At 38.6% G+C, this 23,849-nt stretch overlaps 2 protein-coding genes across 2 annotated transcripts in view; one reads left to right on the top strand and one right to left on the bottom strand.

Annotated features, from left to right (window-relative positions):
* The first annotated feature begins 16,747 nt into the window (after nucleotides 1-16,747).
* tecrl2a (trans-2,3-enoyl-CoA reductase-like 2a) lies at nucleotides 16,748-22,881 on the top strand. The gene is made up of 13 exons (XM_079406178.1): nucleotides 16,748-16,861; nucleotides 19,193-19,243; nucleotides 19,337-19,388; nucleotides 19,658-19,702; nucleotides 20,259-20,362; nucleotides 20,429-20,544; nucleotides 20,654-20,759; nucleotides 20,969-21,041; nucleotides 21,119-21,162; nucleotides 21,313-21,370; nucleotides 21,452-21,540; nucleotides 21,628-21,673; nucleotides 21,916-22,881. Exons 1-13 carry the CDS (start codon nucleotides 16,838-16,840, stop codon nucleotides 22,041-22,043), a joined length of 936 nt encoding a protein of 311 aa, XP_079262304.1. The 5' UTR covers nucleotides 16,748-16,837; the 3' UTR covers nucleotides 22,044-22,881.
* LOC306863667 (retinal-specific phospholipid-transporting ATPase ABCA4-like) overlaps nucleotides 22,550-23,849 on the bottom strand; it is a 40,321-nt gene continuing 39,021 nt past the window's right edge. The window contains exons 50-51 of the mRNA XM_079407175.1: nucleotides 23,558-23,807; nucleotides 22,550-23,230 (exon numbers count right to left, since the gene is read on the bottom strand). Coding sequence (XP_079263301.1) covers nucleotides 23,114-23,230; nucleotides 23,558-23,807 — 367 coding nt within the window. The 3' untranslated portion in view covers nucleotides 22,550-23,113. The remainder of the gene's footprint in view (nucleotides 23,231-23,557; nucleotides 23,808-23,849) is intronic.

Raw genomic sequence — 23,849 nt, 5'->3', positions numbered from 1 at the left:
AGATTATAGTCACAAAGAGATGTTAAATTCACAGAAAGTTCCACTTTACTATTTTATAGTATTATTGAGCAATATTCATATCTAGGCATTTAGTTATAGCATTACTTGGGACTTTTTCAGACAACAAATCGTAGTCGCATGAAAATTATTCTGATCTCTCCAAAGTCACAAAAATTAAACTCTGAGTTTGAATAAAAATCAATAGCACAGAATTCCCACAATCTTTTGATGAAATGCAATCACACTTTAAATCTATTCTCCATCCAAGTAATTTGTTCAAGCTTTCTCTCCACTAACTAGTCGAGAAATGAAGGCTGAGTTTAAAAAGAAAAATAATGCCGCAAGGAAAACTGCATGATAAGAGGAACAAACTTCTGACTTTTAGAAAGCGTTCTTATTTTATTGAGTTTTCTCGCAGATTAGAAACACTGGGTCAATTATATAATGAGAAGAAAAAAACTAACACCAATCTGGCTTTTGCTCTTTTCCTAAAAGACATCTGTTTGCGACACTGATCTAAGACATCTGTCTGTAGCTTGAGCTGATAGCATCTGTCCTTAATGCTGAACTGGTTTTCGTCTTATTCTGAAAGATTATGTGATTATGCAAATGAATTTGAATATGGCAGGGCTGCTGCAGTGTGAGTCTCATGTTTTTGAGTGTCAGATCTTCACTAGAAAGACATAAACTTCTTGAAGTGCTGCTGTTTCTCAAGGGAGTTTCTTTTCTGGCCCTCTGAACCACCAATTAAAAGGCAGATAGTGTTCAGCTAGACGTTTTATGTCTCAAATGTTTTTCTTTAACAGCAGGCTTATATCCCAGCAGGAAGTTCAGATCACACAATACATCTGATGGTCGATTTGATTCTTGATTAAAGAAATTAGCTTTTTTTGTAAAATTGGCCAATTATGAGTTTAATCACACTGGTTTTAAAGTTCTAAACATCATTGCCAATTGACTTACATACTGTATGCAGCATAACCAGACATTGCAGGTTAAGTCATGATTTTATATATTAAGGTTGTCAATAAATTTATTTTAGTTCAATTATATGCAGATTAATAGATTGAATAGCTGAAACAACAACACAAATCAGTGGGTCTCATTCACTAACAGTGAATACTAAAACATATTTGTAGCCTTAACTGAAAAAAAAGAAAAATAAATTGCCGTAGAAACAAATTTCGCAATTAATTACAAAGAAATTGCAAGTAACATTGTGAATTAGACATGAAATTTTTGAAAGACTGAAATAGTATTTTCTTGTAAAACGTACTTAAAACGTAATTACATGTTATGTAAAATCTGTTGAAACATTTCCACAAAGTTATCACAATTCATCATTTATTTATTTATTTACTATATTTGTCTTTTTTGCAATATTGGGTTGAAAAAAAAGAAACCTCTCATATTAAGAAAAAACATTACATTATTATATATGGCTAAACATGAACTTTTTATTCGTTTCTGTTAGATGATTTTTGTATGGTTCCCTTTATTTTCTTTCTTAATTGTTTGTATAATCAACTGCACTAAATCAACATGTTAAATTCACAGCCCTAGAAGGTACATTCATGACACTGATAATTTGCTTGTAGCCCAAAATCCCAACAGCTCTAGAGAGAATTCAACACAATTTAACAAAAGAAAGATGAAAGCCAAGCCTCGTGATACATGTTCAAACTCAATATCTCACCACATTATAAATGTAGAGCTGTATTTACTGAACAGCCTTTGATTATTTCCCTACGCAAGCATTCCAACATTGCTTTTCTGGCCCAAACTAAAGCCGAGAGTAATTCACCAGCAGATCAACAGTGGCCTGCATTTCATTTCACATTGAAAAGAGTTTTAAAAAAACACCACTGATTTCCATATCAATCACGGTAACCTGTTATTTCTCTTGTGTGTGTGTGTGTGTGTGTGTGTGTATGTGTGATTCGTTTCGCACAGCTCCCCAGCGTTGTGTTATTGGTATTCTTTATGTTTCCTCCACTGCTGGTGTCGCCCAGTGTTATGTTAGGAAATGTAAAGTGTTATGGTTTCACCCCCCCAACAAAGGCACATCAAATCTTTGTGAAGAATCTTTGAAATGGAGAGAGGCAAGCGCCTGAGGGAAAGGTTTTCCACTGCCATGAATTTCAATAAAGACGCAAGGGAAAGACACGGTACAATCAGCACCACTCCACAGTCCATTTCTGCCTAATCAGGTCACATCGAAAATAACAGTCTCAGATTAATATTCTCGCCCTCAATGTCCAATTACTGCATATTCCACAAAAAATTCCAATTATTATCCTTATCATTGTGGTTCCTTATCTGTCTTTGCATGCCAGCAGGCCACGTTCCTCACCCTTGAGGTTTCCGCTACTGATTAGAATGTGAGATTACCGTCGTGAAAACACCACACAGACTCACCGGGGAAACAACATCAAGAGCCATAAGATTGACATAAATCAAGTCGGCGGGTGACTCTCAGATCATTTGTGGTCATCTGTTGGCGAAAATGCAAGCATAAAATCAATGTGCCCACCTCAAGCGTGCTGTGTAGAAAGGATGTTTCGTAACTGAAATGAAACAAAAGGCACAGGCAAATCAATCACTATTGATACAACTCAATGAACCTGTTTCTGAGGGAGGCGAAATATGGAAATCAAAAGGTTCACATTTCTCTGGTATATTATGTTTTAAAAGTCCATCAAAAGGTTATTTTTGATTCGTACAGTCCTGGAAAATGACAGCTGTGTTTAATTTGGGGTGTAGACTTTTAGAAGTGAGAAATTATCATATTTGAGAGAGTGAAAAAATCAATATTGAATCACAGGATGCATAATCTGATATCTCAATGCTCAGTCAATGAAGAATCAGGCAATGGGCGTCTTAATGTCATATTACAGTATATTTAGTTATATTATGCATTAATTTATGTCTTTTAACATAAGACATATACATGCATACAAAATGTATTTCATTTAGTGTAATTTAACAGTTTCTTATGTAGGTCCTATTAAAATCCCATAGATAGTGACATGAATCTATTCCATACTGTGTGGTGTGGCACTGTTGGACTCCTCCAGGATAAAGGAGGAAAGTTGTGTCAGTTTTAATGAAAACTGATTACATTTTATTCCCAGCCTTCCTAATGAATGCAACATAAATTTGATGTGTCACTTTTCAGAAAGAATGAATCATTCTGTTATTTTACATTCTAGTTTAAATTAAATTGTCCTCATAAATCTTAGTTTCACCACTTTATTTCCTTCTGTTCCGAGTGAATGAATCCTTCCCTTTTGAAGCTTCAGTTGTTAGGATGGATTTCTCTTCTCAGGGTGTTGGTGAGTGTTTCTGAAAATATATATATTTTTACATTTTTACCTGCTTGAATGGCTGGTCAACTAATAGTAAAACTACGTGCTAAACATGTTTGTATATCCAGGCTGAGAAGCACTATAAATGCAAATTGAGGGAACAATGTAAATACCATCACATTTGCATCAAAAGGCAGACTGAGTGCAGCACTTAATTGGAAAATTAATAGATTCCACATGATCAGTTCCAATCAAAGAGACACCATTTGATCAAGTGTTGTTTCAAAAATTGCTGTGTTTTTATACAGAAAATGAGTTGGAAAAAATGCAAACAACTTTTTAAACATGTTTTGAGTGTTTTATGTATGTCCAGTATTATTTATTTTGGTGGTTACTATTGTGTAATTGCATGTCTGATCACTATATTGCTTAATGTAGCAGGTGAATGGGGATGTTGGTCTAAATTTACTAAACTGGTCAAATTTGCATGAGAGCATAATCCCATGAAAGAGCCAATGGAAGTTCTACGATTAAATGTACTAACAATTAAAAGACATTAAAGAACACGGACGCAGCCAGATCATTTCTCTAATAACCAACGCAATCTACCAAGAACAGCGCAAATTAGAGGCTGTTAATCAAGACATGCTTTTTGGGGGGCATTAACTTATGGCACAAATACCAGTAAATTGACTAACGCAAACCTTCGTAAATTATGTTGCGAGATTCTTTTAAAGACTATCCTTTCAATACATTTTGCATCTGAAATAGAAACTTACGGTGGCCCGGTAGCGCACAACACAACGAAATAGCCACATATGGACTAATTTTGTTGTGTTATGCTAATTTCACTGTGTTGTATCCATTGTTTCCATTGTGTTGCACAATACTGGGCCACAGTAGAAACTGATACAAATGCATATGCAATAAGGTCCGTCCACACCTTTTCAGTGCTAATTTTTCACTTTGTGCCGTTAGTAAATACTGCCAGTATGTGTTAGTAAATCTGGCCCACAGACTCATGCTGGATAGTGTAACTTGCAGTAATGAGACTACCAAAAAAAAAAAAAAACGGCAGTTGAACCTAGTTGGCTGGCTGTACTGCACACAATCCCCTTATCATCTCTTTGGCATTGACTTACAATGGCAGTTTGCTATAAAGGGATGCTTAAAATGTCATTGAGAATGAGTCCAGCACCCGTCTCTTCCATCCAGGTGCACTGCCAGCAACTGTCTCACTCCAAACCCATCACTCCCCTGTTGATTACTCTCCTGGATGAGTCAAATAAGAGGTTCACTCAGCTGAGACCACAACAAGGTCCCAACAAGGGAGAGAAAAAAACAGATTGCTAAGAGAAGCCAAAAGAAATGTTGCAAGTAACAGGAAATAATTGTTTCAGATGCAAGAAAGCCACTAAATCTGAACATGCATTTTTCTTGAAGATATTTATTATCGCACATGGTTGATCTGCAATACAGAGGTTCTTCTGCCTCTATAATTACTCTCAGCAGCGAGCAAATGTGAGCAAATGTGACATCACCACACTGGTTGATTCCAAATAGATGCAGGCAAGTCCAAAGCCAAAAGAAAATTGAAGGGTTTATTTGCTTGGTCTGAGGTCAGATGAAACAAAAAAAAAGCTCTGCTCCAAAAAGACCATCACTGTTTGCCCTGACCTCTTATCTTGTTCCAACAGAGGGAGATGGACATGCATGTTCGTGCAAGGACTGTGTTGTTTGTGGATTGACTGTTTACATTGCATTGTGTTAATGTACATGTGGTGGCCAAGGTCACGTTTGCATGCAGTATGTTGGTCAGTTCCCATCTCAAAAAGAGCCAATCAGTCAGTCGTCATGGTCTAGTGCTTGGTTTGGCAACTTTTGAAAATTATAATGTCACTTGCACATGCTCTAGACACACCGGTGCTAATGCAAGTTTGGCCTGTATCATGCCTAATCATGGATCTTATAGTCACTGTATTTATTCATGGATCTTACAGCCACTGTATTTAATTGGACATGATGAGTTTTTTGTTAAAGTATTTTATTTGTTTTATTTAGTTCAAATATGCGTTCAACTTTTTGTTAAATTATATTAATATATATATATATATATACAGTGTGTATGTATATATATATATATATATATATATACATGATTACTTTTGTCCTAAAATATATTGCATTCTTTATCAACATCATGAAATCATGAGTGAACTACAGAGGGTTTGCGAGTTGATGAAAAGACTTTCCAAAAGTATAAAAGAGATAATAAAAAATTTAAAAAAGCAGAATTATGGTCAATTAAAGTATGAATAATTTACTATGAATATGCATAATTTAATAATTATTGTATGAATAATTTTATGAATAATTTCAGTGTGAATAATATGTATGGAATCTATAAAAAAGTAACTCTAATCTGATTAAGAGCATTTTGAAATATTTTGAAGTACTTAATTTTTAGAATGGCATTACACACGCAAATTTTTTAAAAGTTAAATAAAAAAGCCCATCCAACTCCATAAAGCATCATCATAAATGTGCCGCAGATGGGAAGACTTCAAATAAACATCAATAATTTCCATATGTTGATTCAGTCTCCTTGGAAATTAATTACCGGAGTCACTCACCTGTTTTTTCATTAGTGAACACTCTGTATGGCATGGAAAATGTTCCTCGGCTCTGTAATTACTTTCCCATCTATACGCAGACTTTAAACAAATTAACTTTTTGTTCCACTACGAAAAAGAACATGTGAATGTGTCACCGAGCGCATGGTTCATCGAGCACCTTTCTTTGTAAATAACATCATGTAATCTTGCTTCTCGACCGAGAGAAACAGCCTGTGACATGATAGATGGGCCGCAGAGATGAAAGATGCTTAATCACGTAAGATGTTTTTAAAGTCTGGTGCATTTCAAGGACTAGATGTTCATTCTCTGCAACAATAGATAAACCTAATCTGAAGTCTATTTTGCTGAAGCAAAAGAAAAGCAGTAAATGAAAAGGAATGCAGCGGCCGGCTGTTCATCTGATTTGTTTTCGTCATTTTATCTCTCATCAGACGGTCTCTGGGATTGCTGTGTTCAGAGGAAAGGTCTGTGGGTCCGGCCTGACCTAATGCGCTAGTGCCATGGTAACCACCAGCAAGAGGGTGATGAAGGCTTACCGAAAGCTACAGGCAAGTCTTTCTTGAAACAAACATAAAAACACGTCAGTACAACTCAAGCTGTCAGGCTGTCCTCCATCAGTCTCATGTAGTTCCCTGCTTTGCCCATGTTTGCCTCAAAGTGTCTGTGAGGTGATTGTGGCCATACTATCAATCACTTTTTTCTGCATATGTTTAATTTTACTTTATTTGTGGTGCTTGCTATTAATATCGCCTATACTTTTTGAACATAATTTCAAACAGAATAAATGTTAAATGTATAAATAAAAAATACAACTTTGAACAAATTTGGATAAAAAGGAAAATACATAAATTTGAAGTATAAATCAATGGAATATAACAAAAAAAAATAAACATACAGAATATGAGCCAAATAAAACAAATAAAAATACTACATAAAATTATTCTTTAAAATGCACTTTATATATATCTTCTCATGTTGACCACAATTATTGGCACCCAATTATTGCAAAGTCCTTTTCCCAGGGTAACAGCTCTGAGTTTTCTCTTATAATGCCTGAAGAGTTTGGAGAACACCTGATAAGAGATCCGAGACCATTTTATTCATACAGAATCTCTCCAGATCCTTCAGATTCACAGCTCTATGTTAGTACTTCTTCTCTTCAGTTCACCTCACTCATTTTCTGTAGGGTTCAGGACAGAGGACAGGGACAGCCATGGTAAAAGATTCATTTTTGTGCTCGGTGACCGGTGTGTTTATTTTGATGTGTGTTTTGGTTTGTTGTCCTGGTGGAAGATCCAAACACGGCCCATTATACGATTTCTAACAGAGGCAGTCAGGTTTTGATTTGATTTTGTTTGTATTAAACTCATCTTGAGTGTTTGCTGCCAAAAAGCTGTTTTTTTTCAGTTTCATCTGACCATAGAAGCCAGTGCCATTTGAAGTTCCAGTCGTGTCTGATAACTGAATTTGCTGGAGTTTGTTCCCTTCCAGGAACTTCGAGCTGCGTCGAAACGCATATGGGAACGCCTTCAGCGTGACCAGGCTCTGAATATGATGTGTAATCAGTCAAACAAGGGCAAGGCGTCACGGGCGGGGTGACGTCACGACCAGGAAGCATATAAGCACGTGTGGCGGAGCCGGCTTCAGCTTTTTGTCATTCAGCGAAGCGCTCTGTGTGTGTCAGTCTTATTTACTGTTGTTTGTCCTAGTTTTTAGTGGAAAGCATTCAGTATCATGCCAAAGCCAAGGGCAAGCTCAGGGGTGAAGCTTTCAGACCACGTTTTAAGTCGTGTGTGCATCCTTGCCCTCGCTATATCACGAGCGAGGACACACACGATTTGTGCGTGGTCTGCCTGGGTGCGGAGCACGCAGAATCGGTCTCCGCACCTGGAGGGCTCTCTTCCAGAAGGGAGCCTTCGCGAGCTCCCCACGCGGTGCCGGTCCCGCTGCTGCCGAGGCAGAGCGGCGGCTGCACTCGTGGGGCTCGCAGGCTGATCTGGCTGGCGAGTGTGAGACGAGTCTCTCGGTGTGGAAGCGGTCTCTTCCCCCGAGACGAGGGCTCAATGCTTCGTCTCTCTTCCTCTGAGGAGGTTGATGTGACGAGCGTTCACGAGGTTTCGCCGCCTCTGTCGCCCCAATATGATATAACTATGAGCTTTGTAAGCTGCAGTGTTTGCACAAGCACAAAGAGAAAAATAAACCGGTCCCGCTTCTGCCGTAAAAAAGAGAGAAAAAAAAGGCAGAGCGGCGGCTGCGCTCGCGGGGCTTGCAGAGAAAAAAGGAAAAAGAAAAAGGCTGATCTGGCTGGCGAGAGTCAGACGGGCATGTCCCTATCTCCTCCCGCGCCTGATCTGGCGCCCCGTCTCTCGGTTCGGAAGCGGTCTCTTCCCCCCGAGACGAGGGCTCAACGCTTCGTCTCTCTTCCTCCGAGGAGGTTGATGTGACGAGCGTTGACGAGGTTTCGCCGCCTCTCTCGCCCCAGTGTGAGGAGCTACTTTTACACAGGATCCTTCCGTTTTCCCCGATCTCCTCACCGAGGTGTCGAGATCGCGGGTAAAATCTTTTCGTCCCGGCCATTCGTTCCCGCGGGAACTGAATGAGCGCGGATATGCGGCGATGCCGCGGGTTGAACAGACGCTTGCGAGCTATCTGTCTCCCTCTACGGCATCACCTTTGAAGGCTCCTGCTCTGCTTACAACATCTTTGGTGGGCAGAGGGAATGCGCGAAACTCAGGTGGCTGCTGGGCGGGCGCAGCCTCCTCCTCCAGTACTGGAGTTCCTGCAGGCCTGTTTCTCCGCAGGGGTAACCCGTTCCACTGTTAAGGTCTACGTGGCAGCTATTTCGTCATACCACGCCCTTATTGGTGGCCAGTCAGTGGGTAGACACCCCCTAGTTACACGTTTCCTCCGCGGTGCGCTGAGGCTGAGGCCTCCGGTACGATCTCGCGTCCCTACGTGGGACCTGGCTGTGGTTCTGGAGGCTCTGTGCATTGCAGCCCATTCAGGAGATAACTGAGAGACTCCTCACTATAAAGATCGTTTTCTTATTGGCTATCACCTCTCTGAGGAGAGTGGGTGACCTTTAGGCCCTGACTACGGCCTCTATTCACTTTGCGCCCGGTTCGGCGAAAGTATTCCTCTACCCCCGCGTGGGGTATGTTCCGAAGGTCCCATCGGTCGTTCCACAGCCGGTCGTACTGCAGGCCTTCTGTCCTCCTCCCTTCGGGGAGCCAGACCAGGAGAAGCACAACCGTATGTGTCCAGTGCGAGCACTAGACGCATACATCCACAGGTCCTCCCTGTGGAGAAAGTCGGACCAGCTGCCCGTGTGCTATGGTCCGCCTAGGAGGGGTCTTCCTGCTACGAAGCCCTCTCTTAGTAGGTGGATTGTGGGTGCCATGGCTTTGGCATACGAGGCCTCTGAGCTCCCCCCGCCGGTGGGAGTCAGAGCGCACTCAACCCGAGGTGTGGCGGCCTCCAAGGCCTTCTGGGCAGGTGTTCCATGCAGGACATCTGCAACCCAGCTGGGTGGTCCACGCCCCTGACTTTCATCAGGTTCTATGACCTCGACATCCGAGCCACTCCTGGCTCCTCTGTCCTTTCGTCCTGACACCAGGCAGGGACTTGTCAGTCTGGCGGCGTTGGTATCTCGTTCCCATATGCGTTTCGACGCAGCTCGAAGTTCCTGGAAGGGAACGTCTCAGGTTACGTATGTAACCATGGTTCCCTGAAGGGAACGAGACGCTGCGTCGCGTTGCCACACTTCCGGCATCCCTGCCAGCGCTTGCTTCATGACTTGAAGCTGAAGCCGGCTCCGCCGCACGTGCTTATATGCTTCCTGGTCGTGACGTCACCCTGCCCGTGACGCCTCGCCCTTGTTTGACTGATTACACATCATATTCAGAGCCTGGTCACGCTGAAGGCGTTCCCATATGTGTTTCGACGCAGCATCTCGTTCCCTTCAGGGAACCATGGTTACATACGTAACCTGAGACGTTTTTGGATGAGTGAGGAGAATTTTCCTTGAAACCCTCCCGAACAACATGTGGTGATGTAGGGGATGTTTGATTTTCTTTTTTTTCTTAGGTTTCTGACGCCAAGCCTCAACTAATCTCTACAATTCTCCAGATGTGATCCTTGGAGAGTCTTTGGCCACTCAAACTCTCCTCCTCACCGTGCATTAGGACGATATAGACACGTCTTCTTCCAGGCAGATTTTTAACATCTTTAGTTGATTGGAACCTCTTAATTATTGCCCTGATGGTGGAAATGGGGATTTTCAATGCTTTAACTCTTTTCTTACAGCCACTTTCTATTTTGTGATGCTCAACAATCTTGTTCTGCACATCAGAACTATATTCTTAGATTTTACTCCTTGTGATGGATGATTAAGGGAATTTGGCTTTTGTGTTCGTCATATTTTATAATCCTGTGGAACAGGAAGTCATGGATGGACAATTTCATGCTCCTAGTCACCCTGGTGTGTTAAATGGAAATATGCTTCAGAGATATTTTACTCATTAGAATTTCTGGGTGCCAATAATTGTGTCCGACATTCATAGGACAAAAACATTTATTTCATCATGAGATTTTCTCCCCTCTTTCAATAGTTTTACTTCAATAATAGGTTAGAATTTTGTGAATTTTTTGAGTGAAAGATCAAAAGGATAAACAATGCAGATTTATTTTCACAGCCGCCTTTGGTCATATTTATCAAGGGTGCCAATATTAGTGGAGGGCAATGTATATATATACATATATATTACTCAGATATACGTCATACGTCACAATATGGATGAAAATATCTCTCATTATTTACTTTACATTGCGACTTTAATATCTCATTGTAAGGCTACCTGTCGGTCACCTTCTACATCTCTGTATGGATAATACACCTTAAACATAGTCTGCTTGGTTAGTTAATAGTTTAAATATGCTGGTTGATCAGACAGTTTTTGGCTGATACATTGTGTTATTTAATAAAGACTGCAAGCTTTGACCATGCAGTGGTTTATATTTTTTTCTTCACTTCACTGAATGACTACTGCACACCTTGCCATGAACACAGAGGTGTCTGAAGGGTGTTTTATCTGTGACTTGGGCCACTAAACATTCACCCAGTAAGCAAATTGGTATTCTATTGTTTTTCAGCCTTGTCGTTCCTTTTGCCAATGATTAGCATAGCTAAGTTCAGCTGTGGTTATTTGCTTATATCTCTCTCATTCAGCACACAGCTCTGGCTGTTCCCCACCTCCACCGAGCTGAGATAGTCTGGAGCCCATCCAGACATTCAATATGCCAGGAGCAATGATTTACTCCGACATAGCAGGTGTGGAAGAGCTCTAGGTCTCTCTTGCTTTGACTGAGGGATCCTGCCATGCTCTTAATAAGAGCTCGCCTGTCATGGTTGACCAGGCTGGAACAAACAATGACTTCATCATAAAACAGTGAGTGGGGACTGACCGAGCCTCAGAAAATGGGCCACGGAGAGAAATAGAACATGATGCATTCAGCCCTCGCTATTCAAAAATATGAATGAATGAAACTAGGCTTGTAAACATCAGACAGAATATCAAGCATGCACACATTTGAGTGCTCAGATCACTGGCTTCTCTAGCTTCAAGAAGAAAAACCTGGTTTTGCACATTATTGAGTGTAATTAATACACATAAAAATGCCATTAGCGATTTATTTGAGTCTACATTTAATCCTTTTATTTTGTAGAAAATGGTTTAAATCAATAAAATACAGTTTATAATACATATTTAATTTGTTAAAAGAAAAGTTCAGCCAAAATTTACTCACCAAATGTAGATGAGTTTGATTCTTCTTCGGAGAAGATTTAGAGAAATATTGCTCACCAATGGATGCTCTGCAGTGAATGGGTGCCGTCAGATTGAGTGTCCAAAGAGCTGAAAAAAAAAAAACATCACAATAATCCACAAGACTCTTTTTCATCAATTTCATCATTTTCATCATTTCATCAATTATCCTCAATTAAAAGCTGCATGTTTGTAAGAAACGGTCACTTCTGGCCAAAATACTAATTTCTCCAAATTTGTTCTGATTAAGAACCAAACTCATCTACAGTTTGGTTCTTAATCAGTTTGGTTATTACAGGCTGGCCTGAGGGCGAGTATATTTCCATCACATTTTTATTTAAAGGTGAACTAATATTCCTTTAAAAATGTAAAGTCACGAATATAAAAATGAAAGGATCCATCATATCATTTAAATCCATGCAGAATTCTGGTCTATTATTTTGTAGTGAAATATTTAAAGAAATTAAACTGCTTTTAAATATAACTGTTTTGAATATACTCTACCTTTTGTAGCTTTATTTGTTGAATTTAGTGAAAAAATATTTTATAAAATATGCCCAATGAATACTGCGCTCATTGTAAAAAGATATTACATCATGTGATTTAAAAATACACTGCATATTTAAATAGAATGAGTACAGTTAGCTTTGCTAGTTACGTCGTCATCGGACATAACTGCCCATTATCCAAAAAAAAACCTCTTTTGCATGCATTTTATATAGTGTTCAACTGAACATGTTCTCTGTCGGTCTCATTTCTGATGGTATGGAATCTAAAGTTTGCTTTTAAATCTAAATGTTTTGCTTTTAATTCTAAATTGCTTGAGGGCTCACTAAGAAAGTGTGGTTTGATAATCGGACCCAAAGAGATATGATGGCTCTCTTAACTGCAGATGCACATAACAGCAGCTCTTTCGGAGCCCTTCTGGCTTTGCTTTTGCTAGAACACAGGAGTACAGCTGACTAGACTCACCATTTTTTCATCCTCATCGTGTGGGGTATATGCCTGCATGTAAACGCTAATGGCCACACAGTGTCCCCGACTGTCACCCACCCCTGTTTTATCGTATTGTGACTCCGGTGCCTCTGGCAATAAATCTGATCACCACCAAAACACCAACAGCGCTCTACACATTTCACAGCGCTGGATGCCTCAGTGCAGCACACGACTGCTCGCTTTGCATGCAAATGCAGGTGCACAGAAGAAGGTGGGGCGTCCATAGAGGGCCGCAGGTTTTTCCATTGCTCAGCACGCTCACAAAAGGACCAAATGCCTGCGAGCATTCATATGTGAAACCGCGAAAACAGACGCGAATGATTGGGAAAGATTCAAGAGTTTAAACACAAGGTGTGCGGGCAGAGTAATTGGGTAATAAATCACTGGAAGTCTAGCTGATGCAAGTTACTGAAATAAGAACGTCGGTTAAGAGGCAAATGATTTATAAAGTTGCAAAAGACTTGCCAGAATTTGGGGTTTCTGTCAGACAAAGCCAAATAAAAGAAAGGAGGTCGGTCTGTGAGGCACGTCCTTATGTATTAGAAAACACAGACGTGGCATTGTTAGATGGTTTAGAGCCTGCGGCCTCTCACAGATGGAGACGTTAACATGACTTTGTGGAATGAGAGGATATTGAATAAGTTTGTTTACATCCTCTCTAAAAAAAAATGAAATTCAATCGACAGTACTCTTTTTCAGCCAAACATAGGCACAAAAGAAGACAACAAATCATTTGGACAGCCCAAAAAAAAAAAAAAAAAAATGAGAACATAAATGAGTCCAATAAAAAGCTCCCTAAAAACGGGCACACTAGAGGGATTTCCCTGCTGTGCCAGCTCAATAACATTAATTTACAAATTAAGTTAAGTCCCTTGTACTGACGAAGGGAAACTGGCGTGAAGCACAACGGTTGCTTTTAATGCCATATCTGCTATTTTTATTCGCGTCGGTCTCGGTGACATTAAGATGAGGCAGCAATTAGCCTTCCTGAAGCCCTCCATGAAAATTTAATTTAGCGCTCCATCCACTGCAGCCAAAACGCACCTACCAGGAAACACTCAGCACCTCAGATCTATATGGATTTTCTCTAATGACCCATCTTAAACGGCATAATGGAAAGCAGACAGATGGTGAGGGAAGCAAATGAACAGGTGTTGGTGAGTTCAGATAAAGCCTGTATGAGGCAAAATTACTAGAGAGATGTGAAACAAAACTCTGACACTCCACAAGCCTCGAGATTGAAATCCTATCAGATATTAAAACAGAGCAAGAGACGGCAGACATCTCACCAAAATCAAAGGGAATAACAAAGAACACGAAGCCTTATGGATATGCAACAAATCCATGGGGTACAACAAACACCATCATACATCATAAATATCATAAATTACCCCAAGGCAACACCAGCATAATACATGCTCAAAACAGACAGCAAGTGCTGAAAAGTATATAACAGATGGCACATTTGAATTTTTTTCTTGAACTCTCAGAGAAAATGGTCTTTCCATATGTCAAATATAGCCATTATTCAAAATAATGAAATGAATTATTTTAATGCTCAAATTAAAATGTCGGCTTCATAAAAGTACCATTATTACAGGCTTTAAATGTACTATTACATTGCAGGATTGAGTTGTCAATTATTTAAGATGATCCGGACAGATTTAAAATCAAAATCGATACCTGGGCAACTGAAATTGGCAATGCCTTGAGATGCTTTTTTGAGATGCTAAGCAGATAACAAGCAGAAAAAATGATTAAAAAATATTCATTTAAAATGCAGATCAAGTTGGGTTGCAGGTTCAAGACCAAATTTGTTGACTAAAATAATAATAAAAATAATTAATTCAACCTTCAACTAAAGCCCTAAATCTTCATTTCAAACTGCATAACATCAACAAGACTCCACAGGTCAAGGACCCAAGGGTTCAGTGTTTGGCTGATTAGCTTATTAGAGCATCTAGTGTGCATTCAAAATTAAACAAATTAGTCATGCACCAGCATAACATGACACGGAAATCAACAGAAATGTTCACTGATAGGTCTACATAATATAGAGATGTCTTAGGTCAGCATATCTTCAGAAGGTCACTTTCTAAGTTCCTCCACGGATAAAGGGTGTCAACAATCACAGATGCTTTAACAAGATTACAGCACCCTCTAGTGGCAAATTTAATAAGCCCTTTTTAATTTCAAACAGTGTGATCAAATATCTTTTCCTGCTCATCTCCCTTGTTTCTAGTAAATCCACTAATACCTTCATATTTCACGCAATTTGTCAGTGAGACACTCATGCAGTTGTTCCACAGCCCTTTATCAAACAAACACTCTCTGGGCTGTACTTGTGTGCTCATTTTGCCCTTGAACGCTGAAGAGGAACTCTCTGTCAGCCGACTTCCCTGAAGTGGCCTGAGTGCTTTTGGCAATTCAAAGAGTCTCTTTATCTGAATTTCACAACTCAATGGCAGCTGGGTCAGAAATTCTGTGAGGGGGGTTTGCCTGTGTGGCTGAGCAACCGCAAACTTGAAAAAGATCCCCATCATGATAGGAGAGCTAATCTGACCTCGAGGACAATCTTAGAGACTCCTGAAGAATAAAAATGATCTATCTGTCTTTCTGTGGTTAGCAGCAGGCAGCAGAGGTTGGGGTTTCTTCAGAATGGCAGCAGATGCTGTCATGGATACTGAATGTGGCCAGCACAGCAGATATGTGAGCTCTCTGAAGTGCTGGAAGCTTTCTGAATACATGCTTTGCACTCACGAGTTTGCTGGGCTGAGACCAAGGGCCCTCTGCCTCTACCTCTGCACTACTCTTGAACAAAGAGTCAAGCTTCAATCACCGTGTCTAAGCCACTTGACGTGACTAGACTCACTTGACAACGAAGACAGAAAAGGCTATAACTGTGAAACACTGGTAAAACCTGGAACGTTTCACATGATGAAAGTGGAAATAATTGGGAATAAATGCAGCAAAGTTTCTGTCATCCCCCCGCCCTTTTTTTTGGCTGCTTATATGCTCTTTTAAGGTCCAAAATAATCATGCTTTTTTTTTTTTTTTTTCTGTTTATTTTTTAAGCCTTGTAAGGTCATTTATATCTCCACCATATTAGTGCCTTGAGTTCCTTAATTTTTTTGCATGATTTATTTTTTATTTATGTCTCATTGAAGAGATTATGTTCTAACACAATCTCATGGCAATTTGTATGAATGGTGGGTAATTTGTATGAATTCTTACAATTACATTCTTAAGTTTTCACACAATCTGCTTACGCCCCATTGGCAGCTATAGAGGCAGACCTTTTTTATCTGTCTGTCTGTCTGTCTGTCTGTCTGTCTGTCTGTCTATTCAAGTGTACTGTAAAACTACTCTTTCTAAACTAGAGATGATGAGCAGACAATTTCAAATATCTACAGATTTCAAGAAGGTCATATTTCTTGCTATGTCTGACACAAAATGCTGCAGCATTTGATGTAAACCATCTTGCAATATGGCTCCTTAATCTCAAGTTACAGATTTAAATTAAGGAAAGGAATGTTTTGTTCCCCAATCATTCACAGTAACAGCACTTTAGATGACACGGGGGATCAAAACACTGCCCTCTTCTACATTTCATTCTTCTTTTTTCAAGATGACAGAACATCACAACACATTCCTGAGGGTGTTTTCTATTTTTGCCCCAATGGACAGAGGAGTGCTTTTTTAGGTATAGAAGCATTGATCTCCTTTCAAACGGGCTCCAAACTGACTGACCGATTGATGTATAATATTTTTATTTCTATTTTAGTGTTCATCTAAAACACAGTTCACTCACAATTTAAGGGCCTGTAGACACATCTAGGACAAGACTGCAGATTAAGACAGGTTTGAGGAATCTCTTCAGATAGAAAAGGCAAGAGATTAAAGAAAGAGGGCGAGGAAAAAAAAGGCAGTAGGAGGGGATGAGTGTGGGAGGGGAGATGGAGAGTGATGAAGGAGGGTTGGAATGGAGAATTAGCACTGGCATTACCACAGGAAAGGACGGAGCAGCCTGTCCAACTCTGGGGGACCTTACATTACGTCAGACGAGGGCCCCGGAATGAGCAGATCAATATTTTTTGAGGTAAGGCATCAAGTTAATTTACAAGATTAAATGCTTTTGCACAATTTTCAACATTGGGTGTCGAGGGCAATGAATTCTGTTTCAAAAGACTAAAAAGCCACATTCTCACAGTGAAAAGGCAGAGAAGAGGAGCTCCTTCATTCTATGTGTGTTTACTGAGCTATACTTTAGAGAGGAGAACATGGCTAAATTTGAAAAAAAAAACTGCTTGTTTTAATCTGTTGACAATTTTTTAAAAAGGGTTAGAAGTGTTTTCTTTTTTTTAAAAAAAGAATATATATGCATACACATTGTAAAAAAAAAAAAAAAAAAAAAAAAATATATATATATATATATATATATATATATATATATATATATATATATATATATATATATATATATATATATATATATATACACACATATATATATACACACATATATATATATACACACATATATGTATATGTATATGTATATGTATATGTATATATATATATATATATATATATATATATATATATATATATGTGTATATAATTTAAGTTGTCAGAATTAGTTATATATATGATTATATGTATTAATGATATGAATTTCCACAAATCCATGGTCTAACCATAAGGATGTGTTACAGTAAAAGTGATTAACTATGTTACTATATGTTAGTGTATTTAAAACCAATCACAGCATTTTTTTTTAATGTTGCTGAAAATTTGTCAAGTCAGTCCTCATTTCCTCCAGTTGGGTGTCATATTGTAAGAGCAAATTTGCCGTACGCCGGTTTGCTTTAATTTTATGCTTGCTGAACATAAACAAGTAAATATAAATCCGCACATAACCGGCAGGCCTGTCATCTGTGGAGGATTAATGAACCCTCTCAGGCATTTCCACTGCCTACTGTAACACCACCAGAGACTGCTGTGCTATTGATTAACACACATTAAACAACTTCACAATTAAATGTATAGAAATCAAACATTCAAATCTAATGTCCCAAACCGTTTTCTGTCATCAAGAAGTAAACAAAGAAAACAAGAACTTAAAACCTTGAATAAAACCAATCATTCAGTGCAGATACAGAATTATGTTAGGTTTTGAGCCTGATACAGTCCTCATCATTACTGCTGTATTTACAGTACTGGGGGGATGGGTATAACAGAGGCAGGACGTCCTGTCAATAGCACTCAGAGAGTGCTTTTATTGATTACTCTGCCTGATTAAAAACAGGACAACTTTACTGCATGGTCTTCTTTATACATGAGTATGACAATAAAGGAGTCACATATATCATTGTATAAGAAAAGCAGAGCGAAAATGTGTTTTTGGGTCACTTTTGTGTATTCATATCTGTAGATTATATTATTATTATATAGAATATTATTGCTTATTACACACAAATATAAAAATATAAATTATTTATATAATTTATGTAATACATAGATGCCTTTTCAACAAATATTTGCCATAAAAGTGTGAGAGTTTAGAAAACTCCCTGTTGAATTTAGACAAGAGGATCAGCATCAGGTGCAACATGCGCAAGTAATGATCCCAGACATCTCCATCTGCAGAATAACCTCAACCACTCCACTGGGATTCTTTCTTTAAATTGAGCATTAGACTAATCCTGTGTGTCCATTAGACGATTATTACACTAGCCAGTATAAGAGCAGTTTCAGGTTGACAGCTCTGCTGAGCTCCACAGTATGTAGTGCTTTCAAGGCAAATTGCAGCAGAGTCAACTCACAGCGTGTACTCTGTAGATCACCACTGACGGCTTTTAATTAAGATTAAAAAGATCCCTGCAAACAGATGTATCCTTGGAATTCAGAGCTCAGACTAATCAGAAACAGACGATAGTGGAGATTCAGTGTTTGTTTGGGGGGGTGATTGATGAAGTGACTACAATGAGCTAAACAGCGACAGAGCTGTCAAAACAGAAGCTCTGATCGATATAAACAGAGCCTGGACTGCACCCCCCTTGTTAGGTGCTCATCAGCTTCTCGGATGCACTTGGAAAACTGTGTCAGAATGAAATAGGTTTGGGTATTCGCTTCACAGCACATCTTTTGCGATCACTCAAGGGGAAACATGTTGCAAATTATTCCTAAACTCTCCTTATTTCCTATTAATATGAAACTATGTAACAGCTAAAGATGTTATCCCTCAGTTGTGAGTTTTGTGATGCATCTCTGAAGCTGAAAATTCTGGGAGAAGTGATGAGCAGCTTCACCCTGAGGCCAGGCCTTCACTAAATTAACTTGATTTATGTTGATTGAATTAAAAAGTAAGTATGCTTCATAGTGTCTGTGCTGTGTAGTTATTGACGCATTTTTCACTCTAATCTTCCAGGTCGAAATTCTGGACTCAAAAACCAAAGAACAGCTCTGTTTTCTTGACAAGGTAAGCAGATTTTACCTCTAACAATCAATGACAGTGACTGCTGCACTCAGCCAAAACTTAATGGTATATTGTTTTATTTTGTTTTTAATGCAGGTTGAACCCCATTCAAGCGTAGGTGACATTAAGAGTTTGTTTCATAAGTCATGTAAGTTTTATCCCACATGGCTTTGTGATATTGTGATACCTAGTCAGATATGAATTGGTCATATTTTTCCTCAGCTGTGCGTCAGCCAGGCGAATTGTATTTGGTTTGGCTAATGTTTAACATATGTAAATATTACTTTTTAGTATAATGTTTGTGTCTATATCATTCTTATATTTAGTGTTTAATTTATCCTCTTTTTATGACAGTGGGTGGTAGAGCTTGGTATTTGATACATCATTTGTATAATATGTTTTCTTTCTCACTGTAAGATCCCAAATGGTATCCAGCTAGACAAGCCCTGAGGCTGGACCCCAGTGAGTATGAGGAACACATTTTATATTTAATCAAAATGTCATAACTTTTTATAACCATACACTCGGAAGTACATCTATACAAAAAAAAAAAAAAAAGATTGTGTCCATTGCGTCATGAGTGTTTCAGTGTTACAGCTAAAATATCAGTCCTGTTGCTTTTCTCAGGTCTGTTGCTTTTAGAGATAACCAAGAAAATATTTAAGGACTTGTTTATTTCTTGGGTAGAAGTGGAATCATAAAAAATCTTTCATCTGCTCCATTTCCACCAATTGCTAAACCCACTCACTGAATTGAGGAATATTATGCATCTATGCTGCTTTTAAAAACTAACCAGATGAAGACATGGTAGACAGGATGTTACACAAACATTGTGGATGTTCTCAGATGATATCTTGCTACCTCTAGCGCTTTTGAAGGCAGCATTTTTCAGGTTTCAAAAAGCAAGATAAGTGCTATCTGTCAAGAGCGGCTTTGATGCAGCAGGACCAAAACCTACACTTACCTAAAACTTTAACACTAGCTGTAATAAATCTAGTTTTGAGTTTTCGGTTTTTAGAAGGAAAAGCACTGAGAGATGATGACGTGCTGCAGAATCTGCCTGTTGGGACCTCAGCGATCTTGTATTTCAGAGACCTTGGCCCACAACTGGGATGGACGATGGTAAGAGTGATTTGCAAAATGTAACTCTTCAAACATACAATCTTTAAAAACATCACTGCTCTGCAGGTTTTTCTAGCGGAGTACATGGGGCCCCTTCTGATATATCTCCTCTTCTATGTCCGCGTCCCGTACATCTATAACCACAAATATACCTTCACCTCCAGCTCTCATCATGTGGTCAAGTAAGTTCTTCAAAAAAATGACCTTTTGTTCTCCAAGGAAGAAATAAAGTCATATTTATTTCGAATGACATGGAGAATGAGTAAATAACAGTTTTTATTTTCTCTTCAGTTTGGCTTGTGCTTGTCACTCTTTCCACTATATCAAGAGGCTATTTGAAACAATCTTTGTGCATCGATTTTCTAGTGGCACGATGCCTCTCAGAGCCATTATAAGGGTGAGTGTTTGGTCACACTGGTCTGGTTTGCTACTGTCAAATGAAAATTAGTCTGAAAAGTAATTTGTCTACTTCAGAAAGATAATAAAACAGTATTTTACTACAGTTCAGTTATTTTCTCAGCAATTTGACAAACTGAACAATACTATTATGATTAGGAAAAGTACAAGTGTGTCCTCAAAGCTGAAGCTAATTCTTTGAATTCACAGAATTGCGCTTATTACTGGGGTTTTGCAGCTTGGCTAGCATACTACATTAACCATCCTCTTTACACACCACCATGTGAGTACCAGCAAGACAAACCTATTTAATAATCATGCTAATTTAAAATACATTAAAGTTGTTTTTATGTTTTACAGCATATGGAGAGACACAGGTCAACTATGCACTAATTATCTTTGTGGTATGTGATGTTTCTGGTTTAATAAACATACCACATAGGTGTCCAAACCTCTGGTACAACTTTCAAAATCTAATATAACCTATTATGTATGGACCACATTCTGTATTAAAGATAAATTAACAAACATGATGTATATTGTTTGTATTTCAGTTATGTGAGGCAGGTAATTTTTCCATCCACTGGTCACTGAACAGTTTAAAATGTGTTGGTGGGTGTATTACGTCAAATTTCTATGGCATAACAGATCAGGATACTTGTGTATGACCCAGTTTTTTGTTGTTGTTTAAAGGTGCAAAATGTCGGAGATTCCCACATCCATCTAAAAACCCTTTTACGTGGCTCTTTTACTTTGTATCATGTCCCAACTACACATATGAGGTAACAGCACCATTGTCATAATCAAATATATAACACTTTCTACTACCTCTGACTGTTCATCAATTCTTTGCTTAAATGTTTCATCAGGTGGGTGCTTGGGTGGGCCTGTCCATCATGACCCAGTGCGTGCCAGGTGAGCAACTCCCATCAAACTTTGTGATTTCATACATGATATATATACTGAGCTACAAAATATATCTATATTATTTAAAATATCTTAATATATAAATATATTAAAGTTGTTAATTTACCTTTTTTACTGACATTTTTCTGCTATTGGTATTTTGTTAAAATATTAATAAAAAATATTTATTAATTTAGAAAAAAACAATATGTGATCTATATATATATTTTATTTTTTATTTTTTTTTGCAGTGGCTCTCTTCACATTTGTAGGTTTCATTCAAATGACCATCTGGGCCAAAGGAAAACACAAAACGTACACCCGGCAGTTTAAGGACTACCCAAACCTCCGCATGTCAATCCTCCCTTTCATCCTCTGACATTCATATACACCAATTTCAGGTCAAAATCCAGAGACATTATGATTTCGACTGAGAGAACTAGGACACATCTGAACAGCAGCATATAAATGAGGCTGATTTATGACACCCTCTGGGAAGGATTATGAAGTTAAATCTGCTTTTCAACAATATCCGACGGTAATCATGCAAGATGATGTCGAAGATTGTTGTATTTACAATGGTATGCCACTTGGGAATTTAAATAAGCAGATTTGTAGGAATTTTCTGTTTATATATTTCTGTTGGTTAAATCATTTCCACAACTATCCATGTGCAAAATACCTCTGTAAACCAACTACTTCAGCATGAAAAAAAAAGAGTTTTTCTTAAACAGAGGAAGACAAATTTTAAATTTTGGGGTACTTGAAATCTAACTAACTCGTTCAGATGGTTATGAAAGAACAACTTTGAGTGATACCATTTAATAAATATTTCTAGACTGTATTGCTGATGGAAATGTTATCGTATTGATTCTTGACAAGGTGGACAATGAGCAATAACATTTTTAATAGTATTATTTTTACAAGAAAGAAAGAACAAAAAAAAACTTTGTACAGTTCCTTGCTACAAGCCATTTCTAGTCAACAAATTACAAAACTGAACATTTAACATTTGGTTAATTACACCATTTGTTTGCTACACTTTTCTAACTTGGCAAGAATTATTAAAGCCATGACTTGCAATGCATCACAATGCAATATGCATTTCAATAGCAATAGCCTTTGCAATAAACTCTATTGCATCATGTGATTTGTTTTTAAAACAAAATTCTTTGTAAAAAAGTGACATTGACATAATAAAGTGCTACAGTATTCATAAAACTAACTCAGTCCAGTTTGTCTGTATTTTGTTGTGGTTCGGATGCATTTCTATTAAAAAAAGGCCAAGCAAAGAAGGTGTGCAAAGCCGTTACTGTGTAAACGCTCAGAAGTCTCAAACTGAGTGTTTTGTAAAGAAGAAAAAAAATCATCTCTTCTTTATGACTCTTTTGAGCGCCCTGCCAGATGACTCCAATTGACCTGCTCAAATGACCCTCTTCAGTGAAGATTTCAAGCTTTCGTTTTCACTGGAAAGACTCTCATGTCCCGCCGGGCACCGGCTGCCCTCGGGTGCAGCACAATGGCATCATCTTCTCCGGATTGCTGCTTTGCGAAATTCACAAACACCTACAGGGAGTGAAACAAAGAGAGCGAGACTACATAAATAGCCAAAATGCCCTTGTTCAAGTGCATTTTTCACATGCTGGCTTGGAAAAAAAATGGTGATGGTCACAAGATAGATAGATGCTTGTGGCAATCTAACCCTGGACTCCTCTATTCTGTGCTTGTCTAGGAGGAGAGCGAGAGTATCAAAAAATACTGCTTGTTTTGGACAATATAAAGGGAGTCACACATTTTCCAAGCTTAATGTATCGCATAAGGAGATACTGACAAATATTAAAAAAATCTAAATGGTACAGGTTGATCCAGGCCAAAAGGGTCTATATGAAATACCTGATCCAGTGTTGTCTGGGACACTGAGTAATCTTCGATATTCAGCATTTCCTTGTTGGCCAAGACTAGCTGGAAGATTTTGGCCAGGGAGGAAGAAGCGATCTCGTACTGTAGAGTATTATAGTGTTTCTCTCTCTGAATGCAGCCTGGAAATGTGCTCTCCATAAATGCTTCGGCCGGGTTCAGATCTGGTACTGTGCCCCCTTTGGCTGCTCTGATTTTCATGGTGACCACATATCCATCACCAAATCTGCAGTGAAAAAAATTAAAGTGATGATCAGAGAATAGATAT

This window comes from Barbus barbus (genome assembly GCF_936440315.1).
Source record: "Barbus barbus genome assembly, chromosome: 44".
Lineage (NCBI taxonomy): Eukaryota > Metazoa > Chordata > Actinopteri > Cypriniformes > Cyprinidae > Barbus > Barbus barbus.
The sequence above is the reverse complement of the archived record's forward strand: the minus strand, read 5'-3'. Positions and strand labels throughout refer to the sequence as shown.

Coding starts and splice junctions, on each gene's coding strand:
- tecrl2a (XM_079406178.1), top strand. CDS start 16,838: ATGAGCAGATCAATATTTTTTGAG. Junction 16,862..19,192: donor GCAGATCAATATTTTTTGAG/GTAAGGCATCAA, acceptor CTAATCTTCCAG/GTCGAAATTCTGGACTCAAA. Junction 21,541..21,627: donor GTCCCAACTACACATATGAG/GTAACAGCACCA, acceptor ATGTTTCATCAG/GTGGGTGCTTGGGTGGGCCT.